This window comes from Gallus gallus, chromosome 15 (assembly GCF_016699485.2).
Source record: "Gallus gallus isolate bGalGal1 chromosome 15, bGalGal1.mat.broiler.GRCg7b, whole genome shotgun sequence".
NCBI classification, from domain to species: domain Eukaryota; kingdom Metazoa; phylum Chordata; class Aves; order Galliformes; family Phasianidae; genus Gallus; species Gallus gallus.
The window spans coordinates 7,143,923-7,164,839 of record NC_052546.1 but is presented as its reverse complement, the minus strand read 5'-3'; the positions used below and the strand labels follow the sequence as shown (position 1 = coordinate 7,164,839).

The window sequence follows — 20,917 nt, the reverse complement described above, 5'->3', positions numbered from 1 at the left end:
TCACGTGGTGCAGTCACGTGATTGGCGGTGCTGCGCGGGAGCGGCTCCTCTCCAGTCTGCCGGCAGCAGCAGCGCTCCAGGCCGCGGCACTCATGGCTCGGCCCCAGCAGGGCTCGGCCTCGTGGTGAGCGCTGTGGGGGCGGTCCCGGGGGAGCGCGGGAACGGAGGGGGAGCTGCCCGCTGCACCCACGCAGGGCAGCACCCGGGTGGGCCCAGCCCTCCTCAGCCGGGGGCAGCCCGGCCGTGCGGGGTCCCTTTCAATAACGTGGCATCTTTGTGTGCTGCGTCTCGGTGTTTCTGTGAGGAGAACGCCTCGGGTAACAGCCCGTGCTGCTATACCTGAGGTAACGGGGGGAGAAACGTCGTCCTTTCCAAGCGTTTCAATCGTCTCCACCGATTCTTTGCTTTTCTAGGTGTAATTACTTCTTCCTTTACGATGGCTCCAAGGTTAAGGAGGAGGGAGATCCTACGAGCGCTGGGATTTGTTATTTTTATCCTTCTCAGGTAAGGGCTGCGTTTGTTTTGGTGCCTTTATGTGGGTGCCTCTGTGAAAACGTGCTGATAATTCTCATTCAGGGTTTCCAGGTGGAACTTTGGCTTAGTTCTCATTCAGTGTTTGTAAAAGCTCTCAGAAACCTCCCAGGGGCAGAGCAGCCTGGAGCTTAGAGCTGCTCACAGTGCTCCTGAGTGCTCACACTCAGCTCCCTTGGCTGCAGGTGCCAGCAGTGCTGAGATTTGCCTCTGCTGCTGCATCTGCTATTGAATTTATGGATGTAGTTGTGATTTCTTTCCCTCCCAGCCCCTTTTAAAAGGGAAGACAGTAAATCGTTGTTGCCTTCCTTCCTTGTCAGACTCTCCCTGACCAGCAGGAGCTGCTGTGTGGACAGATTGCCGGAGTGGTGCACTGCATGACTGAGATTTCAGGAGCTCCTCCAAGCCTTATTCGCCTGAAAAAGCTCAAATTTGCAGTTATAGTGGATGGAGACTACCTGTGGGTGAGTTCTGAGGTCTGGAGGCACTGCAGACCTAACACAGGGAGTAGGTCTGACCTGCTGTATCGAACTAAGAGGGTTTCTTTTTCTTTTCAGGGTATGGGCCTGCTCACAGATAGACCTGGGGAGAGCTAGGGTGTGAACTTGCAATGCACAACTTTTCATTGCAAGGTAACTTAGGTTTTGTTTACCACAGCGTGTAAGCACATGTAAAGGCGATCACTTCAGCTGTTTTAAAAAAGCTTCACATACCTCATTTGTGTGTTCACAAGAAACATATGTTCTTAATATGTGCCTGGCAATGCCTATCAAAAGTTGAGGCTTTTGTAGTTATGTATATCTATGGACTATTGGTAATGTCTGAATAGAAGCCTGTGTGCTTATAATAAGGACTTGCTTTCCCTGTGTAGAAATGTTACTGTTTGATTTTCTAACTTTCAACATTCCTGATGCAAAGCTTTGTCAGTGTTAACAGATGTTTAGTGTATAAAGAGCTGTGTGCAGTAGAGTCATGACAAAAGTACCCTATACCATCCCTGGGAAACTGGACTAAGGCCAGTCAGACCTGCTTAACTGGCAGTGCTATTCAGCTTACATAGCACTGAGCTAGGTCATCTGACATGTGATGGAAAGGGAGGGTGTGTAAAACACTGGACTGCCAGCTTCTTTTACTCATCCTGTCTGTGCCAGGGCTCTTCTGTGGGTATTTTTGGATTTCCTTTTCATTTGACTTGTGAACTTGGGGGTTGTTTGCCTGCTACAAAACTGCTTGTGTCCCTTTGATACTCACTTGAGAGCAGTATGAGTTGTTCTCACCTGTTGTTTATGGGTTTTCCCAGTGAATGCTCATCTTTCATGGCTTTCTGCATTAAAGGTGCTGGGCTGTGCTGTTGACCTCCCTGATATCAGCTGTAGACGGTTTCTGGAGCAGTTGATCAGCCTCTTCACATTCTACAATGGACCTGTGCACCAGGCTTACATGGTAACTAAGGATCAGCAGCTGTGATGTTTATGGCTAGGACGAGATCTCTGCCCCTTTTTATATTGGCCAAGCTCTGTCCTGGTACAGACATGCTGTTGTGTTCCCTTACACTGTCTTCCTACTCATAAGGATCAGACTAAGCTCACACTTTTCACATAGTAATCCTGGGATACGTACAGGCCCGTCCTCCTATTCCACCAAGGCTGTGTAAATGTTTGCAGGGTGTTTAATAGATGTTCATAAAGTCGTTTTCTCCCCGTATTGTCTTTCTCCTGATGCTCATAAGCTTTGCCATTTGTAGATGCTGTCCCAGACTGATTGCATGTAGCCATTGTGAGTGCATTGAAGCCTGTGAACTGATAGCCATACGGATTTTTGTTGTCCCTAGGAGTTTTCTCAGGAGGAGCTAAACAGGCTGTGGGACAGATACATTGAATATATCCAAAAAAGCACCGATGACCTCCACAAGATTTTCAATTCTCTCTGGAATCTGGACAAAACCAAGGTGAAGTCTGTCCTCTGCAGTGCACAGCTCTATCAATGCCTTAGTGCCAATGTTTCTGTTTTTATTTGCTATTTGGAGTATTTCCAAGAGCTCTCTGGCATAACTTCTGGTTCTCTCTGTCTAGGTGGACCCACTGCTTTTACTGAAAGCAGCTCTCATCTTGCAGACTTGCCAGCGCTCTCCCCACGTCTTGGCAGGCTGCATTATCTACAAAGGCTTGTAAGTAACCAGGCATGACCCAGAGTGTCAACCTAAGCATGTTAAATCTGTGTATTAGATCTATGCTTTCTCAGGACCGTGTTCCCAGAATGCATCATGCTGTATTGCTCTTCTGTTTGCATGAGATTTAATTTTTTCTTTTTTTAACCAAACATTGTCAGTGTTCTTTGAGCTTTACTGCAGTGCTGCAGAGGGCTTTATGCTTCAGTGAAACTTCCCCTCCTGTAGAGCCTTTTGGAGGATCTGCAGAATGCGGATCTCAGCAAGGTGCAAGTGGTGCTCTGCTCATGTATGGCTTTGTTTTGCTCTTCTAGGATTGTGAGCACGCAATTGCCACCTCCTCTCACTGCTAAAGTTCTCCTGCAAGGCAGTGAGTCTTCAGGCCAGGTATGTTGCTGAGCATTCTCTGCATGCAGATATATGCTTGTGCAGATAATCTAGGAGCTCGTCACGTAGATTTTGTGTGCTGTTATTGAGAAGAACAAATATTGATGCTGAAGATTAGAGCTTTTATTAATTAAGGTTCAGTAAGGTCTCATGGCACTAGGAATTTGCTTTTGTTTCAATCTGAGTTCATGAATTCTCATCTGTGTGATGTTTGATTAGTGTTTTACCCAGATTTGGGAATTGAGTGTTCAGTATCCAAAATGAGTATCTGAAAGTGACAAATAGATCACTTCTCATTGCCCTTATCAGAGGTAATTATTTATGGGGTTCAAGATCTCCAAAAATATCAACACTGCGCATGAGGAAGGCCTCTCTTCTCCCTCAGGTTGAGAGATCCAAGTTTTTATGCACTCAGTAGGCAGTAGTAGGAGATTGTGGTATTTTTCCCAGCTGTATTTTGTTTCTTGGGAAGTCCCTTTCACTTTGAGAACTACATAAGGAGCAAATCCTTGTCAAACCTGGTAAACTGGTGACTGCATTTGCTGAAGGGGGTGGTCTAGGGTCTGTTGTAGTAGCAAACAGGACCTGCATTGTTCTGTGAGGAGACTGAAAGGGATGTCCTGGGGGCACTGAGCTGATTCTTGACTTTTCTTTCAGAGTGAGCCTGGAAGTGAGGAGCAGCAGGAGCCTGGTGAGTATCCAGCTGCAGAGTGCTGATAGTCAAGCGCCCAGCAGCAGTGTATTGGGCTGCGTTCTCTGCAGTGAGAGTATGAGGCAGTTTGCTGGGATTTGTGTCAAAGCTCTTGCTGAATGCATGAGCATATCCCTGGGGGTACTGCTGCTGCTAGTCAGCATGTGCCAGTGGGCGTTGTGTAATCAGAACTAGATCCTTCAGCTAAACAAAGGAGGTTTGCTCTTTTGAGTTTAATTGCGAGTTCTGCAGATGCCCAACATGCCTGCTTTTATTCCAGTTACCCATGTGTCTACTTGGCCACTGATGGAACCTTGAAAACAGATGGCTGATGCTTTCAGTCCAAGCCTACAGTTGTTTTTGAGCATTGGTTAATACATATTCTGCCAGGACAGCTAGAGGGGGGGAAAAAAAAGGGAAAAATGTGTCATTTTAGATGCTAAGTAGATTAAGAGAATGGGAAATTGCTGCCTAGTCAGACCCAGTCATCTTGTGGTGCCCCAGGATACAGGATGGAGTTTAGCTTCTGTTCTGTACGCTGGGGCATGCTAATTTAATTCTCAAACCTCCATTGCCCTTGCAGATTCTCCCTTGCCGCAGGGTGTCCGTATTGTCCCGGTGTTCCTCACAGAAGATGAAGTCTCAGTGCTCCAAGTGGAGTGGATGAATAGGTAGGAAAGCAGTGTGATGCATAAAGAGGCTCTTAGGACAAGGGACTACAACATGAGGCACTGTGTCCTCACAGCCATTGCTGTTGTTTTCTCAAACATTAATTCAGGCTCTAGCATCTGTGTTTTCAAGTTGCCTGAGGTTTTTGAGGCTGGACAGAATTTCAGGTATCCATATCTCTGCTGTGAAGTGGCCTGAAGCAAAACTCTTTTCCAAGACCAACTGTTCTGTTGTTTCTTGATTCACAGTGCTGTTCTTTAAGACTTTGTGTGTTGTGAATAAGGGAGTAACATTCCTGGGAGTTTGCAATGTAAAAGGGCCATGCTTTTCACCTGTGTTAGAACATACCTTGTCCTTTACCAAGGTAGATGTTCTTTTGTAGCTGGAAGTGATAAAAATTATTTGGTATGTAATAAGTCCAAACAGAGCAGTACAGTAGTTTAATCAATTTGTCATCTCCTGCTAGATCAACCACAGCCCCAGCAAGCCCTAGAGGAGAGAATAACGTTCTCAGCTCCCCAGCCGTTTCAGAATCGACAGGAATTCACATAAACCAAGACCTGAATGATATCTCTGTGCTCACTGAGCAAGCTTCAAGCACAGCCACGCCAGAAGATGTCGTACAATCAGGCAGCTTTGCAAACACAGTTCCTTTGGAGGGCTTCCCCAAAATGGAAGCCAGGAAAAGGAGTTCTCCAACAGCAGAACTGAGCAGCCCAGGCAACGAAAGGTCAGAGCTCAATAGAAAACCATCCTTCTCATCAGACGGACATGTAAAAGAGCTGCTGAGCCCTTCTGAGCTCCGTACTGCTCAGTATGCTCAAACTATGGATTCATATCTGGAAGGCTTTTCCTTTCCAAACCCATATGCCAAGGAACAGGAGAGTCAGAGCACGCAGGAATTCATTGTGGACTCTCATGTTGAACAACACAGTTTTCAGAGCTGTCTTGCAGACAATGCCAGTCCAACTACCTGCTCTGCTGCCCAAGAGCTGAGCAGAAGGAAGTCGAATGAACAAGAGAAACAAGGGACTCTGAGCCAAAATAGTGTCTCTGCGGAAAGTGATGCAGCCGGTGATAGTTGGAGTTTGGATTGCCCAACCCCTGTTGCACAGTCAGAGCTCAGAAGCAAGAGTCAGCCGATGGCTGCAGATGTTCAGGAGGGGCTGCCCAGTGCCCCAGCAGAGAACACAGACTGTACTCAGAGTGGGGAGCAAGAGTGGCCTCAGGCAGGCAGACTGGCAGCCCAGGGTGCAGAGTCTGACAAGCACTGCAAGTTCACTCAGATGAGCTTGTATGTCCACAGCATCAAGGGGCTCGTGCTCACTCTGCTAGCTGAAGATCACTTCCAAGATGACCGGAGCTCAATTGAGGATGTGGTAAGTAGGAAATGTCTTCCACACCTGCAGGTCTCACAGCTGCTTGGCTTGTGGTAGGGTGAGATGGGGGTTGGTAGTGGAGAGCGAGTGTTGAATCTGTGTGCCCATCTCTTACCCACTTTGTGGCATGGAAGGCAAAGTCGCTTTGCTGAGCAGAGTCACCACAACCAGAGAGAACTCAGATCTGTTAGTGAGTGTAAGGAGCCAGCCTGAGAGGTGGGAGCGCTGTCACGGGTGGCACCCAGAGCTGTTATTGTGTGTTAGCACCCGTGCAGCACTCCTGAGCAGAACGTGTCAGTGCAAGCGTGAGACAGCCCTGCTGGCTGCCAGGGGGCCATGCTGCTTTTGAGATTTGCTGGAAACCCTGTCAGTTCTGTAGTGCTTTTTGGAAAGCAAGGTATGTTCTCTGTCTAACATCCACATTGCGTGTCGCAGCTTCTGTCTGGAGGCACCAGCAAGATGTATCTGGCAGCAGCTCCCAGCAGCGCTTCCTCTCTAAATGAGTCTGCTTGCCTTGACCCCTCCAGCCTGCTTGGACCCCTCCCCCCCTTCCTGACCATTCCTCACTTCCCTTCCCTCCTGCCCAGGGACCTGCAGCAGGAGCGATGGGTGCCACTAGAGCACCCAATGCAGGTGAAGCACTGGAGTGATCCAGGGTGCCTCCACTGCTGTGTGCAGCTCCCCGCTGAGCAGTGCAGTGCAGTTAATGAGCTGCTCACGGGTGCGGGGGAAGGATGTGCCTGCTCCCGGCATTTCCCTGTGAAGTATTTGTCTGCAGAGCGATGCCCTGCCTCTGCCTCAGCCAGGGAGCTGAGTCAAAGCTGCAGAGGCCTGTTTGATATGCCAGTTGCCATAGGAACAACCTCATTTCTTTAGCTGTCAGACTGGAAGGTGGAGGAGAGCTCAGACTAATGCTGCCGCCCAGCACTGGCAGAGCCTCAAGGTTACTCTTTGCTTCTGAGCTCTGAAACTTGGGGGGCTGTGTCTGTGACCCCTGTACACAGAGGGATGCACAGCACACGGGTTGCCTTGCTAAGGGAAGGATTGCTGCAGGGGCTGGCAAGCCTTCACCTCCTGCAGCAGCTGTGTCAGGTTGCCCTGTCTCCATTCTGCTTGTTTGGAACAGGGCTGCTCAGCTCCCGCTGTGCTGTGCCTGCTCTGGTGAAGGGAAGAGGCTGCAGGGTGTGTGTGGGTAGGGACCGCTGGCTTGAGAGCTGGAGGTCCTTCCTGGTGCAGACTGGGTTAGTGCTGTTGGTGACAGGCATGTATTGCATGTCTTTTTCTCCCATCAAAACCTGAGCATGACTGGCAGTGAGCCTGGTGGGCCCATTCTGGCTCGGTTTGTCACTCAGCTCATTCAGGTGTTGTTTCCTGGAGGAGATGGGCTGCCAGTCCTGCTGTCCCAGAAGGAACAGCGTGTTGCTCCAGGTCACAGAGCTGGGACCTTGCAGGCTGCTGCTGGCATCGTGCTTGGGCACGAGGCGCAACCTCAGCCTCTCTGTTCCTTTGTTTATCTGTGGATTAAAAATGACCCTCAGCTCTCAGGGTTGTCAAACCTTAGTTGTAGCTAATTTGTCGAGTGCTTTGAGGTCCCTGAATGACACCAAAGAAGGGTAAAATATGCTACTTGTGCAGCTGCAAGCAGCACAGACCAGCCCACAGGGAGCGGCTCCTAGCACGGACCTTTGCTGCAGAGCAGGCAGGAGCCTGATCCTGGTGCACGGCTGTAGGAAGGTGTTATCTCTTCGTTGCACAGAAAAACAGATCTGTCCTGCAACCTGGGGTCAAGGGCAGGCCCTGTGTTGTGCTGAATGGAGGCCTGATCCTCTATGGGGAGGGAGCGAGGTGGAGGATTAGGGAGATAATGGAGTTAATCTGCCCACTGCCCCAACGCTGCAGTCCTGCTGCTGGTCCAGGGCCTTGTGGTGAGCACCAGGCCATCACAGAGCTGCCCTGTTCCTGTCCCCTCCCTTGTGTGCCATTGCACTGATGTGTGAGTGTGTCACTCAGGTCTGCAGCTCCCTGCTGGGCTGTCACTGCCTTCAGGTAAACTACAGAAAGTCATGGGCAGGATATAAATATGAGCCCTGGATGGGTAATGTTTGATGGTAAATTAACGGTGTCTTCCCGTTGCAAATAGCATCAGGTGGTTTAATGGCTTGTTTCCAGGCTGGGGTACCCTTTTCTGAGTCCCTATCTCACTGCTTCCCTCTGCCCATGTTACTACAGTTCTGGTGGGAGCCTGGGCAGCAGAAGGAGGGCTCTGATCCCTGTAACATGTGCATCAGTCACCACACTCCCTACGCTGCCTCCTTGCACGTCTGCTCTAACATATGCCTTTTACCCTGTATACAGTACCACAGCAGTCTGGCTTCTCTGAATGGCCTCGAGGTTCATCTGAGGGAGACTTTGCCCAAAGACTTTCTGTCCTCAGCCAAGGCAACCTACAGCTTCACTCACTATGACTGCATCCAGAATGTGCTCACAGGTAAGCCTGCACTTGATGGACTGTTTGGGGTTTGTGGTAGCCTTTCCTTGTGTTTCAGACAGCTTCTCGGACACACTGCTTGCTAAGTTGGTGCAGCTGACACTTAAGAAATGGCCCTGAGTGATGGTAGTGTTAAGTCATTTCTAGCTGGGAGAAGCAAGATCTGGGAGCAGATGGTAGCCAGCAGTTGGAAGGGTGCTGCCCTGGGCTGACGGCAGACCACATACGCGCAGGAAGCCCCATGCACAAACTGCTCCTGTTCATTCTCATGTTTCCCTTTTCCTGGCAGCCTCCCAGACAGTAGCCTGGCTCTCTGCAGCTTAGAAGAATTGCCTTAGGGAATGAGAGAAACCCCAGTGATTGCAGGCAACCACACCTCAGGTCTTCCTTGCACCCCTGCAGCCCGGGTACACGTGGGCAGAGGCAATGGAGCACCCCGGCACCCCAGGCTTTGTCTGTGTGTGGCTGAGGAATGTGCAGCTACTGGATGTTGAGGTCACGCTGGGACTTAAGGTGTCATCCACTCTGCTCTGCTGATACACAGGGAATGTGGGAGAAATCCACAGCATTTTCCTGCTTGGGAAGTAGGAGCACTCTTCTTCCCAGCACAGGCTTCTAACACCCCCCTACTTGTGTCCTGCAGCCAATGTGTCCCATCCACCCGGCCCCCTGGATCGGCACTTCCTGAGGGCTGCCACACTGATCCACTCTGACTTCAATCGGCTTCCAACTGTTTCAGAAGTGATTGTTAGGTAAGGTGTGTTCATTACTCCCTCCTCTTCCAGTCACAGGGCTGCCGTGTAGCGCACAAAGTAGGTGGGTGCTGCATCAGTGTTCTCTGACGCTGCTTGCTGAGGTCTGGCAAGTGCTGTCATCATGGTGGAGTCTCTAGCCAGGGGTCGGTGGTGTCACCTTATTCCCTGATTCCTTATTAAACACCCTGCTTTTCAGATGTAGGGCGCTTAATATTCTGCCTGTAGTGTGATCTGGGTGCTAACAAGCTAAAATGGCACTGATGTGAGTGAGCTGAAGGCACAGCTGAGTTGTGCCATGGGTTTGGATTAAGATATAATACTAGAATATTATCAGATCATGGCACCATAAGGTTCTAAGAGACAGTTTTAAATATAGCTGTTCCTAATAAATTTGTGTCTCGGCTGCGAGCCAAAGGCGCACAGAATTGGCAACCTAGATTTTGTTTTCTTGCACGGCTTGTTGAGTTGGAAACACACAGTAATGTGCGTGGCAAACTCAATTGTGATGCGCCAAGCAAGATGGTCTTATCACAGTCAGAGCCTCTCCACGCAGCCACAGCTAAGGCTGCTTCTGTGCTGCAGCACTCTATGCTCCTGCATCCTCAAGGAGGGTGGTTATGTTGTGTGAGCAGAGATTCTGCTTGCCTGGCCACGCTTGTTTGTCCAGAACGTGATGAAATAAAGATGCTTCTGGGAATTACTGCTTCACTTTTTATGATGCTTGCCAAGGGAATGTGAATCATATGCTTCAGTGCTGGAGTCTCCTTGTTTAGCATTAGATTGACTGGCTCCTTAAATCTGATACTGGGTAAGCTGGCGCATTCTGTGTTGCCCCAAAAAAAGCAACACTGTGTGTGAATCAGACTGAGTAACAAGATGACTAAAACTGCTTTCTTTTATGGAGAGTTGTCACAGGAGGGTGTCAGCAAACATATCAGTTGCTGCTTTCCGCTGTCAAGGAGGAAAATGCAGAGTCCTTTGCTTTGCTTCCTCCGAGCTCTCTCACAGGTAAACACTGAGTGCTGTTTTTTTACTCAATGACTTGAGCCTGTTGGGTTCCAGTGTCTGATCAGTGTCTTGGTTTCATCATGCATGTGACTAAATAACCTCGTGTGGTTCCTGCAGCAGGGTGCTGTGCTGGGATTTGCTTAGGGATTGCAGCAGTGAGTTAGGTGTTAATGCTGCTGAGCAGGTCGCAGACTATGAGGGATATGGCCCTTTCTCTTAGGATCTGGTCCTTTGAGAAGGAGGGTCTGGTTCCCTGTGGCCTTCTGGCAATACACTGCAGGGTTTACATGGATCTTGAAGTCCTTCTAACTAGGTGGGAGTCTAGTGCTATGAGCATTCCAGTGCCCAGCACTGTGAGCACAAAACTGTAAGTCCTGATTTCTGCTTTCTCTCCTGTCTCACCAGGAATGCCTCCACAGCAGTGTATGCCTGCCGGAACCCCGTCCAGGAGACCTACTTCCAGCAGCTGGGTGCTCCGCTCCGCAACTCGGGTGCTCCCAACCCTCAGGACAGTGCTTTCAGCTTGCCAAACAAAGCCAAGCAAAAGCTACTGAAGCATGGAGTGAACCTACTTTGAACTGATGCACTGAGGTAGCGTATCTCAGCAATAATGAAAGCTGGTTCATCTCCTGTAACCAAATTCTCAAAGCCATTTGTTCTGTAAGCACAATGCTATGTGCTAACTGTGGTCTCCAACCTGCCCTGATGAAGGAGCACTCTTACTGCCCTGCTCCTGCAGCACGTTGTGCGTGATGTCATTGATGTTAGCACTTACCAAAGACTGAAGATAGAAAATGTGTTGGGGTGTTCAGTTTACATTGACTTGTAGGACTCTTTGTGGTGCTCTGCCACTGCAGAGACTCCTGGAGTGCCTTGACCAAAAGTAGAACCTCTCCTTGCTCTAAGCTACACGGGACAATGGATTACGGGGCAGTGCTTGCTTTCAAACCCTGCACTTGCCTTGAGTTCTGTTACTGTGCTTGTCCTGGTCAGACTTGGGCTTTTTTTATACCTCCTTATCTACAGAAATGATTCCCTGCTGCAACGCGGTGCCTTATCTTGATTAATTGCCTGCAAGCTGTCTGACTAACTGGAATAGAACATGTGCAGCAAAACTCCTTAATCCCTTCCAGTAGCTGTCAGTAAGTTTTATTCTGTAGCTGTATTTGGCAAATCCTTGTCCTTTTGCCCGTGCGTGCTCAGTGTTCCTTCCAAGATGCCCACCAGAAAGCAGAAAGGTGCTGCAACCCTCTGGCCTCCCCTGGGGGCCCTGAATGCACTACATCCCTCTGCTCCTCAGCCACCCATGTCTTTCCCCTCCTGTTGGAGTACCGTGCTTCACCTTCTGGCTCTCATAGCTCTATTTGTTTGCACTCTATTGGCTGAGAAGGCAGGTGCCAGCCCCTTAAGCTGATGGGACCAAAGAGGCTTTATAGCTCCTTGGCATTTGTTGTCTTTCTGCTTGTGCATCCCCTTGTCACTGGCTTGCTGGGGTGGGACAGGCAGTGGTGGCTGCTAGCCCTGAGTGATGAATCTTACCATCTGACTGTGCTGTGTTCTGAGACTGCTGCTGCTACGTACACACACATCACTGTGAAAATAAAAGTCTCCAAGACTCATGCAAGAGCTCTGTGTCAGCGGCCAGAGTCTCACTCACTCTGCCTTGTTTGTGGCTCGTGTTGGGGTTGGGTGAACTGAACAGTGCTGTTAGCTCCCTCCGGGCTGAGCTCCGGCAGTGATGTGTGCTTCATCAGGAAGCACAGAGCTGAAGGAGAAGCCCGAGAGGGACAGGAGGGAGTTCTGGCACAGCAGCAAAGCACAAAATAGATGCCATTGCCTGCTGTCTTCAGAAATCTTCCGCTGCAATCTGCTGTGCCGTCTGTTAGCAGTGAACAGCTGGGCTGGTTCCGTTGTGTTCTGCTGCTTGAGCTGCATCTGGCCTCCAGGATCGCCTCCAGGGCTTTGCTTAAGAGGAACATGGTCTTTGGGGTAGGACACTAAAGCGCTCCAGGCTTAATGGTTGCATGGGAGAGAGGATGTTTAGAAGGGGTCATGTTAAAGTGCAGTGACAAGGAGCAGCTGTTGCCCTGGCCACGTCTTGCTAATGGGGTCAAGGCTGTTGCTGAGCAGTGCCAAGCTGCCTTGGGGCTGGAGGGGGGTGTATTGGGTACTGGCTTTTGTGCAGAAGGACAGCAAATGTTGTGTGAGAGGCAGCACGGCATCCTAGAGCTGCTCCTGCTGAGGCTGCCTGCTGCCCTTGATGTGTCACTGCAGGCAGCTGCAAATGTTTTCCAAAATGTGGTTTGGGGAGTTTATTTATTTATTTTCCTTTTGGAAGGCCCTTTGGCCGAGCCTGAAGAGCGCTGGATCAGTGTGGTGGTTCCTGCTGCTGCCTTGGCAGGGCCAGTACTGGTGGCTGATGGCAGGCTGGGGTCAGCTGTCCAGCTTTGCAGGGCAGCAGGGACCTGAGGGGTGGGATCAATGCAGGGAGCTGCCAGGCAGCTGCCTGTTGTGCCCCCTGATAGCATGGGCAGGGGGCTGGGGCTGTGCTGAAACCATGCCCTCACTCGCTGCATGCCAGTTCAGCCTCAGCCCATCACCTCCTCCCACCCTGCAGCTCCTGTTATTTCCAATGCTTTGTTCTTTACAGTGAGCTGAGCTGCTGGGGCCAGCTCAGGAAAGGATCCAGCTCCTCTGTGTTTTGCTTTACCCTGGAACAGTTACACAAGCAGGCAGAGCCTGGTCTGTTTTCAGCACAACAGTTTATTGATAATCTTTACTTATCCACTGTAGGAATGTTACCAAACTGTCACAGTTACCAAGCCAGCCTGCTTCCTCAGAGCCTGTTTCCAAATAATCAAGGCGTGTAGAAATCATGCACTTCAGATATTCTGTAACAAGACAGGTGTAAAAAATATCTCAGATGTATTTGAAATCTCTGCCTTATCTTGCAATCTGAAAAATCTGTAAAGAAATCGTTCTCGAGTGGGGCTGCGTCCCGAGGAGGGGCTGGGAGGAGGGCGATGCTGAGCCTGGAAATCTTTGCTGTGCTCTCAGGTGTGTGGGCACTGCCTCCCTGTGCTCGCCCTGGCTGTGGGATGGGGATGAGTGACCAGCAGCAGGAGGGCTGGCTGCCTCTCCTCCCTGCCATCTCTGCAGGAAACCAAAGTCCCTCTGAACTGCCCCCTGCCCCTGCGGGCATCCTGGCTTCAACTTGTGAAAGCCAAGGGTTGCAGGTAGAACAGGGAGGACATTCAGACATTGGTAGCTCCTTGCGTGAGGTTACAGAGCAGGGCTGGCTGTGCACCATCCCTGCAGCAGGGTGGACGTGCTGCCTGGGCCGTGTGCAGCCAAGCCAGCGGGCATCACGGTGCCATCCCGTGGTGGTGCTGTCCCATTGTGGTGCCACTGCAGCCCTCTGCCCTCTGTCTGTCCATCCATCTGTCAGCATGGGGGCTGCAAGCTGGGCAGGGGCAGGCTGAGCGCAGTGCTTCACCCTGCTTTGCTGTCTTGGGCACGTGAGCGTTGTCCTTTTGATGACCACGAGAAACTTTACATTATTACATTCAAACAAACACCCTTGTAACTCTACTTCTGAACACTGCGAAACACGAGCAACATAACACGGATGGGAGTGGGACTGCATCTAACCATGGAGGGAACGCGATGCACCGCCATGGTGGAAAATAATCCCTGAAGCCTTGATGGAAGGAAAGAGATGCCGCTGATACACGTCGAAGGTTCCATTTACAAGACTCACAGGAGGAGACCCCGGCACTGTGAGGAAGCCCCTGCCCTGGGCAGCGGCCGCAGGCGGCGCTGGAGCTGCGGTGCCCTCACCCTGACAGCACGGCGGTGGCTTCAGCGTCCTGGGGCGAAGATGAAATCCAGCGCCTGGCGCTCGGCGGCTGCCACGTTGGGATGCCAAAGGTCCACCATGAAGACCACACGGGGACCCTCCTCGGGAGGACCTGGGTGGGATGAAGTGCAGGGTGAGGCATTGCTCTGTGCCCTGCTTGCAGCACTGAGGCGCTCAGCAAGGTTGCTGTGTGCACCCCAGCACAGCGCACGCTGCTTTGAGATTGGTCCCATGCAGCTCCAGTGGGTGTTGCCTGTACATCACTGCCCTGTGCCTCCTGCACACAGGGCAGGGTGCTCCCTGCAGGGCCCCTGTGCTGCTGTTTGCAATCACACACAACAGGGCAGCAGGTGTGATGCTGAGTGCCATCTTTGCAGCTGTGGCTCAGAGCTGCTGCTGCGCTATTCTGCCCTTCCCCATCCCTGCGGCTCTGAAATAAGCTGCATTTCCCAATTCCGTAGCAGGGAATATGTGGGAGCAACAGCTTTTGTTCTCCCACCTGCTTCCTTACATGAAGCAGCTCTGCTTGGTTCTTCCATGCCATCGGCAACTAATACCAGCTAAGGCAGGCGAGGCGAAGCAGAACAGCCTTCAGCAGACACCAAGGCAGCAAAACCAACCCTACACCCTCCGGCAGTGCTGTGCTGCCACGGGATGTGCAAATTGTCTGCTGAGGGGGCAGCCCGTGCAGGTCTGGGATTGGAGTCCCAGGAAACAGGGAGGAAGCTGGAGTAGAACCAGGGGAGGACGGGACTGCAGCCCCCAGCCCTGTGCTTACCTTCATGAAAGGCGGTGTGCAGGAAGGAGTCATCAAAGAGCAGGCAGCGACCCTCAGCCCAGCACTGCGGCTCACCCCCCACCACCAGCTCACAGTTGCTGGGGGTCTTCAGACCTTTGGGTACAAACAGAGGACAGAGGTGGGTCAGTTCCTGATGGGAGCAGTCCAAAAATGTGAGCAGTGAGTTCCGTGCTGCTGACTGTGGGCAAAGTAGAGACTGAGGGCTGCCAAAGGGCTGCTTCCCTGCAAGGAGCAGGAGCAGCAGATGCTGAGCTCAGCACAGGGCAGAGGCCCCTGGGGGCTCTTAATGCCACCTTTTGTGCAGCAGCAATGTCACCCATGGCAGGGTTAGAGCTACTGGAGCTGGAGCAGTCACCTGCCCTGAGGATGCAGCTGAGGTGCAGAAAGAAGCAGCGCTCCCATGACCTGCAAATGGTAAAATTGCTGCAAATGAGCAGAGTGGGATTCTGTGCCAAATCCAAGCGAGCGTAGCAAGGACTGCAGCTGCCCAGGAGAGCCAGGAGCACAAAAGCTGCTGGGTGTTTCTAATGCATGTTTCAAAGACTACAAAACCCAAACCCATTTCCCTGTGCAGTAGCTCCAGCTGGATGGGTCTGGATGCAGGCAGGCAGCCCTGGGGGAACAGGACTGGTGCTATGCATGGCCCCTGCGTTCATCACAGCAACAGTGAGGCCTGGGGAAACACCTGAAAGGATCCATCTATGCTGAGTGCTGTCCTGCTTTGCAGAGCAGCTGACCTGGAAGGTGCTTGGCTCAAATGCAACCACGCTGTGAGCACAGCAGGAGCTGGAACAGGTGGGGATGTCAGCGGGAGTGCTGCATCCCGGCTGTAGGGCAGCAGCCAGCAAGCAGGTGGAGTGGGATGTAGGAGAGCACAGGACAAAGGAGGGACCCACACTGCCTGCACCTGCAGCTAGGACCTGGCTGAGCCGTGCCTGCTCTGTGCTCTGACCCTCCACGGGGCTCATCTGCCCTGGGAGTGGCTGCGCTGAAGCACCACAGAGCCCTCCGATCAGCTCTGAGACCATCTCCTGCTTCTAACCAAAGGCAGCCACAGCCGGCGCTCACCCGTCGGGAGCTGGCAGAGCGGCCGCGCTCACTGTTTGCCAGCAGCGCCCGTGCGGTGCCTCCCCCGCCACCATCTGTGCCGCATGGGCTCTCCCCAGCACCCGTGGGGCTGGGAGCACCGAGGGGACACCCAGAGCCACCTGCACGTGGCCCTGTCCCTGCCCCGGGGCTGGCACCAGGGTGGCACCTGGCCCCAGTCCGGGCTCACGGCAACATCCAGTGGGGCGAGAACCAACCCTGGGATGGGTGAGGGGCAGCCTGAATACACGGCCCTGGAGCAGGGATAGCCCACAGAACGCCCACCCGCCGGGCACTCACCCAGGTGGCAGCGGATGCGGATGTTGGTGGGGCCGTAGTGCTCGGCGATGACGGTGCCAGGGCTCAGCACAGAGATACAAGCGTTCCCAAAGACATTGTTGCCAATGCAGGTGCGAAGGCTGCCGAGCAAGCGGTACGTCCGTGGGCATCTCCTGCAGTTCCTGGGCACGCACATGCCCTGGTTCACCAGGTAGAAGGTGAACCACTCCCCGCTGGGCGTGCTGTTCATTTTCCATCCTTGTGGGAGGCTGCAGTTTGAGAACGCTTTGTAGAGGCTCTCAAACTCGCACAGGATGGTCTGGAAGTTGCGCTCCAGCACCTCCACGTCGTGCTTCTGAGCGTCCCGCGAGAAGTAGGGGGCGGTGGGCAGGTCGGGCAGGAAGAACACCTCCGGCTTCTGGATGGAGGGCCGGCTGTTGAGGTAGCGGCCCTGCTCACGGATGCCCTTATGGATCCTGCCCATGCCGGACCAGGAATAGCGCTTGGCGTACTCCTGCAGGTTGTGGTAGAGCTTCTGGTTGAGGCCATCGTGGGGCGAGCAGCGCGCGCACTCGGGCGCGTGGCAGTAGACGAAGCCGTTCTGCACGCCGTTGGCCTCGGCGCCCTGCATCAACGCATTGACGGCGGGGTAGGCGCGGGGCTGCTCGCGACCCACGTGGTAGCAGTACCAGACAAAGAGCAGCAGCAGGCAGCCCACGGCCAGCAGAGCGCCGCCGTCGCAGTCCCGGAACGACTGGATGCCGGCGGCAATGAAATCCCGCAGCCCGTCCAGGGAGCAGCTCCAGTCCGGCAGCCACACCAGAGGCATGGTGGGGTGGTGAAGGGCGCAGGGGGGGCCCGGCGCTCAGTCCTGGTGCTGTGAAGGGGCACCCACTCCATGCAGCACTGCCATGGGGGTGCAGGGCCGCGGCCGGGCCCAGCTCGGCATGCTCCTGGGAGTTGGGGGTCAGCAGCACCGTGCCCACCTCATCCCGATATGCAGCGCTGGGGGGCTCTGGAGAGACAAACCCAGAGGTGTTATGGGGGTGTGGGCAGAGGGCAGTGGCCCAACAGCCTGGGGTTGTTTCACAAGAAGTCCACACCCGGTCCCAGCAGCATCGCCGATAAGAATCTCATTGCCAGCTATAAGGGAAGCAGCAGAGCCATCCTTCCCCCCCTCCTTGCTCCCACTGCCCCACCTCCTCCTCTGCTCTTCCTCCAAATTTCTCCTCTCCATCAGTCCCTTATCATGCCCGAAATCCAGCTGATAAGGCAGCCAGGGGCCAAGCTCAGAATGGTCTCTTAACAGCCCTATCTCACCACTCATCGATTTATCATCTTGATCTAAATGCTCTGAAACTCTCCTTCCAAAAGACTCTGTCCCTCCAAAGACAGTGGGGTTGCCACCAGCACTGAAGCCAGCACCCTCCACAGGTTCCCTACGACAGCCCCGTGGGCTCACACCCACTGCAGCATAACATCCCATCCCTGCAGGCTTCACCAATGTGCAGCACAAAGCAGAGATGCCAGCAAGGCTCCAGGCTGGTGGAGCTCTTGGGGCAGCAGTGGGGTGAGGTGACCCTCCTGTTCCCTGCAGCTACGTATGCCCTGTGCCCTCTCCAAATTCCACCCCCAGAGCTCTGTCTCTCTGTAGGAGCACCGACCTGAAGGTGCAGGGTGGGTTTGTCAGCCAGGGGAGCTCTCCAGCCTTTCCCTTCTTTCTCTGCTGAGGTTCTGCAGCTCCTTAATCTATGTGCATTTCCCCACAAATGGCAAGGGGGGGGAGGGTGCGGTTCGGCTGGTGGAGCTGTGGCTGGGGCCCTCCTGCAGCTGCAGCCCAAAGGCAGGGGCAGCTCTGCTCAGATGGGAGGGACGTGTGCACCTCCCCACACCCGCTGCCTGGGCCCTGCAGTCCACGTGGCACGTTGGAGCAGCCTGGAAATTTCAAGGCAGCTTCCCTCCATCCCCACTGGCTGGAGTCCCTCCAGCTTCCCCAGCACAGCCCTCCTCCTGAGCATCACCATGGGCCAGTGCTGGGGGTGTTCCCCAGGGTGGCACGGTCCCATGGCATTCAGAGCAGCAATCCAGCCCTGGAACAGAGCAGGGAGACTGGCAATGGGGACCTTCTGTGGAGGCTGCCTGGAGGAATCTGACAGCCTTGGGGGCCTCCACCGTGGGCACAGCCCCTCTGCCAGCCCAGGGCTGCAGGCAGCACTTCACATGGGGCAGCCACCAGGGTGATGAGAGACCAAAACCACCCAGCACCCATCCCGACTCCCCAGGGAAAGGCTGGGAACTGGGGTTGGATGCATCCCGACAGCTCGCTCCCGTGCTGGCACAGGCAGCCCCACAGCTGTGCCGGTGCGTGGCAGAGCAGTGCCCCAACCCAAGGGGCACCCAGGCTGCAGGAGATGCCCGGCTCCACCGCACACAGCTTTTAGCACAGGGCGCCCATAGCCTGAGATCCGCGCATCGTCAGCTGATAACAACCGGCAGTCGGTCCCGAATAGCGCCCATCCGTTCCCCGGTGCCCCGAAGTTGTGCAGGACGTGGAGGCGAGCTCCGTGCCAGGCAGCAGCGGCGTTACGTAATGAAGCAGAGAGGCTCCGATGCAGCACCAAGTTGCATCCTGACAGCTTCGCAGGGCACCGGCGGCTCCGGGAGGAGGCGGCTGTGGGCCGGGATCCCCACGCCGCGTGCCCCAGCGCCCAGGCTGCGCGGCGGGGATGGCCTCGGCTCGGAGGCATCGCGCTCTGCTCCGCGGGCACGGCGAGTGCCGGGGCGAGGCCGGCCGTGGGCTGCTACTACGGAGCTGGAGCGCGGCCAGGCGGCTCGGTGCCACCCCAGCGGTGCCGCTCGCTGCGACGGCGTCACCCCAGCCGGCATCGCCCGCTGCAGCGCGCCCGTTTCACATCGGCGGCACCCGTCCCCGCGGTGTCACCCGCCGTGGAGCCCCGGGCACGGCTGCAACCCCCGCGCACAACGGCCCCGCATCCCGGCCCCGCCCGCCCCGCGCTGGATGCGGCGGCACCGACCTGCTGCTGCCGTGCGGGGACGTGCGGGGCCGCCGCTCCGCTCCGCTCCGTTCGCCGCCTCCTCGGACCACAACTCCCAGCAGCCCGGGCAGGAGGGGCCCGCGCCGCCCCCGCCGGCACCGCGCCGGGCGGCACAGCCTGCGGGCCCCGGGCCACGCACCGCCCGCCCGGCCCCGCCCTCCGCTGCGGCCGCCCCCGCCCCTCGCCGCGCCCCCGCGCTCCCGCACCGCAACCCCCGCACCGCGCCACCGGGTGCGCCGGGGCTGCGGCAGGCGGGGATGGGGGGCGTTCCAACGGGGACGGGGCTGCAGCAGTCAGGATGCAGGGAGGACGGATGGGGGTCCCGGCCCCGCGGATCGTGCAGGCGCTGCAGAAGGGCAGGCGCTCGGAGACGCAGCGGTGTGAAGCTCCGGGGATGCGGGCGTCTCGGGTGGAGGGAATGCCGCCTGCAGGGATACAGGGCGCTGGGGAGGCAGCAGGCGGGCTGCAGGAGCCGCTGCTCCCCGATGTTGTGGGTGTCCGGGATGAGGGCAGCCTGGGGCGCAGGGGGTGCTGCGTTGCGGCACCACTGGGGACACGGGTCCCGGGGGGGTGCGCAGCCCCCGGGGCTCACAGCCAGCTCTGCCCCTGCGGTTAGTAGAGTTCCTCGGTCCGTAAGTGACAACGGGACGGCTGCCGGTGCTGCCCAGCAGAGCACGCCCTCCAGCTGCTCCTGCCAGCCCGAGCGGGGCGGCGCAGCTCCTCTCCAAAAGTTCCTTTTCTCAACGGAACTTGAACGCTTCCACGCTTCAGCCCTATGGAAGAGAGCAGCTCTAGGCTGTAGAGGAGGACATCGGGGGTGTCCCTTACTGACTCTTAAGTGCTGGGGGAGAAACAGTTTGTCTTGAGCCTTTCTGCTTCCTGCTTGCTTGCTGTTTTCCTCCCCTGCCCCTCTTCGTGCTGCAACCAGTTTGCGAGGGAGATTTCCCCCAGCTGGGAGAGCTCTGAGAGGGGGGAGAGGAGCGGGGCGGCCTCCTGCCCCAACCCTCCGTGCTCATCCAGGCCCACCCTGCTGCTCACACGCCCCACCAGCCCTGTTCGAGCTCCTGCTGAGAACATACCCAGCACTCTGGGAAGGCCCCGGACCACGTGGAATCCTTCCTGCTCTACGAGCATCCTCTGTGCAGAGGGATGCTGGGGAGGGCACAGCTGCTGCGCCCAGACAGAGCTCGAGCCGTGGCACACAGCGGGAGGCCAGAGATTGGCTCCTGCTTTACGTCATCGAGGAGAAGAGGCAGCATTGAGGTTCTTTTCCTTCCCCCCCCCCCCCCTTCATTTTCATTCTCTTGCCATCTCCGTCCAAAAATAACCCAAGCTTTCACTCCGGGGAGCGCTGCACATCAGAGCTTTGGCTCCTTCGCCCTCCCGTGCATTAGCCTGACAGCTGCTAAATGAAGCCATTAGCTCGTGGCACATCATCACCTTTTTTAAAAGAGCATTTTTCAGAGCACAGGGTGATGTCACTGGGCTGTGTGTGGAGCTGCACAGACGCTCGGGAGGGCTCAGCTCAATCAGCACGGGGCACTGCCCGTGGGGCTGTGTGTCTCTGTCCCCCTCTGCTGCCAGAGAGTCCGGGCAGCTGCTCCCCCTGCCCTTCTGCACATCACCCAGCGGGATCCCTCGGGGAGTCCCAGCATTCCCAGAGGACACAGCATGTTCCCATCAGGCCCCTAGAAGGGGTCTCAGCAAGGTCTCAGGGGTCCTAGAAGTCCAAGGAAGGTCTCTGCAGTGTTCCAGGAGTCTCG

At 55.0% G+C, this 20,917-nt stretch overlaps 2 protein-coding genes across 3 annotated transcripts; one reads left to right on the top strand and one right to left on the bottom strand.

Annotated features, from left to right (window-relative positions):
• The first annotated feature begins 15 nt into the window (after nucleotides 1-15).
• HPS4 (HPS4, biogenesis of lysosomal organelles complex 3 subunit 2) lies at nucleotides 16-13,003 on the top strand. 2 transcript variants are annotated; one of them, XM_415198.7, is made up of 13 exons: nucleotides 16-124; nucleotides 414-504; nucleotides 852-995; nucleotides 1,867-1,974; nucleotides 2,363-2,479; nucleotides 2,604-2,698; nucleotides 3,013-3,085; nucleotides 3,743-3,776; nucleotides 4,360-4,447; nucleotides 4,912-5,824; nucleotides 8,180-8,312; nucleotides 8,956-9,064; nucleotides 10,481-13,003. In XM_415198.7, exons 1-13 carry the CDS (start codon nucleotides 93-95, stop codon nucleotides 10,650-10,652), a joined length of 2,109 nt encoding a protein of 702 aa, XP_415198.4. In that variant the 5' UTR covers nucleotides 16-92; the 3' UTR covers nucleotides 10,653-13,003. The 2 variants fall into 2 exon arrangements, with proteins under 2 accessions (XP_415198.4, XP_040504480.1); XM_040648546.2 differs by lacking the exons at nucleotides 16-124; nucleotides 414-504 and adding an exon at nucleotides 1,089-1,163 and having other exon boundaries at nucleotides 842-995.
• On the bottom strand, nucleotides 12,821-19,282 carry ASPHD1 (aspartate beta-hydroxylase domain containing 1). Its single transcript, XM_015275490.4, has 4 exons — nucleotides 19,134-19,282; nucleotides 16,120-17,113; nucleotides 14,713-14,826; nucleotides 12,821-14,046 (listed from the first exon to the last, which is right to left on the bottom strand). Exons 2-4 carry the CDS (start codon nucleotides 16,925-16,927, stop codon nucleotides 13,937-13,939), a joined length of 1,032 nt encoding a protein of 343 aa, XP_015130976.1. The 5' UTR covers nucleotides 16,928-17,113; nucleotides 19,134-19,282; the 3' UTR covers nucleotides 12,821-13,936.
• Between the last annotated feature and the right edge of the window lie 1,635 nt (nucleotides 19,283-20,917).

Excerpts from the sequence above, each read along its gene's own strand:
- HPS4 (XM_415198.7), top strand. The coding sequence starts at position 93 with ATGGCTCGGCCCCAGCAGGGCTCGGCCTCGTG. Across the intron at positions 996-1,866 it reads TGGATGGAGACTACCTGTGG|GTGCTGGGCTGTGCTGTTGA; the intron begins GTGAGTTCTGAG and ends TCTGCATTAAAG. Across the intron at positions 9,065-10,480 it reads GTTTCAGAAGTGATTGTTAG|GAATGCCTCCACAGCAGTGT; the intron begins GTAAGGTGTGTT and ends CTGTCTCACCAG.
- ASPHD1 (XM_015275490.4), bottom strand. The coding sequence starts at position 16,927 with ATGCCTCTGGTGTGGCTGCCGGACTGGAGCTGCTCCCTGGACGGGCTG. Across the intron at positions 14,827-16,119 it reads CCGCATCCGCTGCCACCTGG|GTCTGAAGACCCCCAGCAAC; the intron begins GTGAGTGCCCGG and ends TTGTACCCAAAG. Across the intron at positions 14,047-14,712 it reads GCACACCGCCTTTCATGAAG|GTCCTCCCGAGGAGGGTCCC; the intron begins GTAAGCACAGGG and ends CATCCCACCCAG.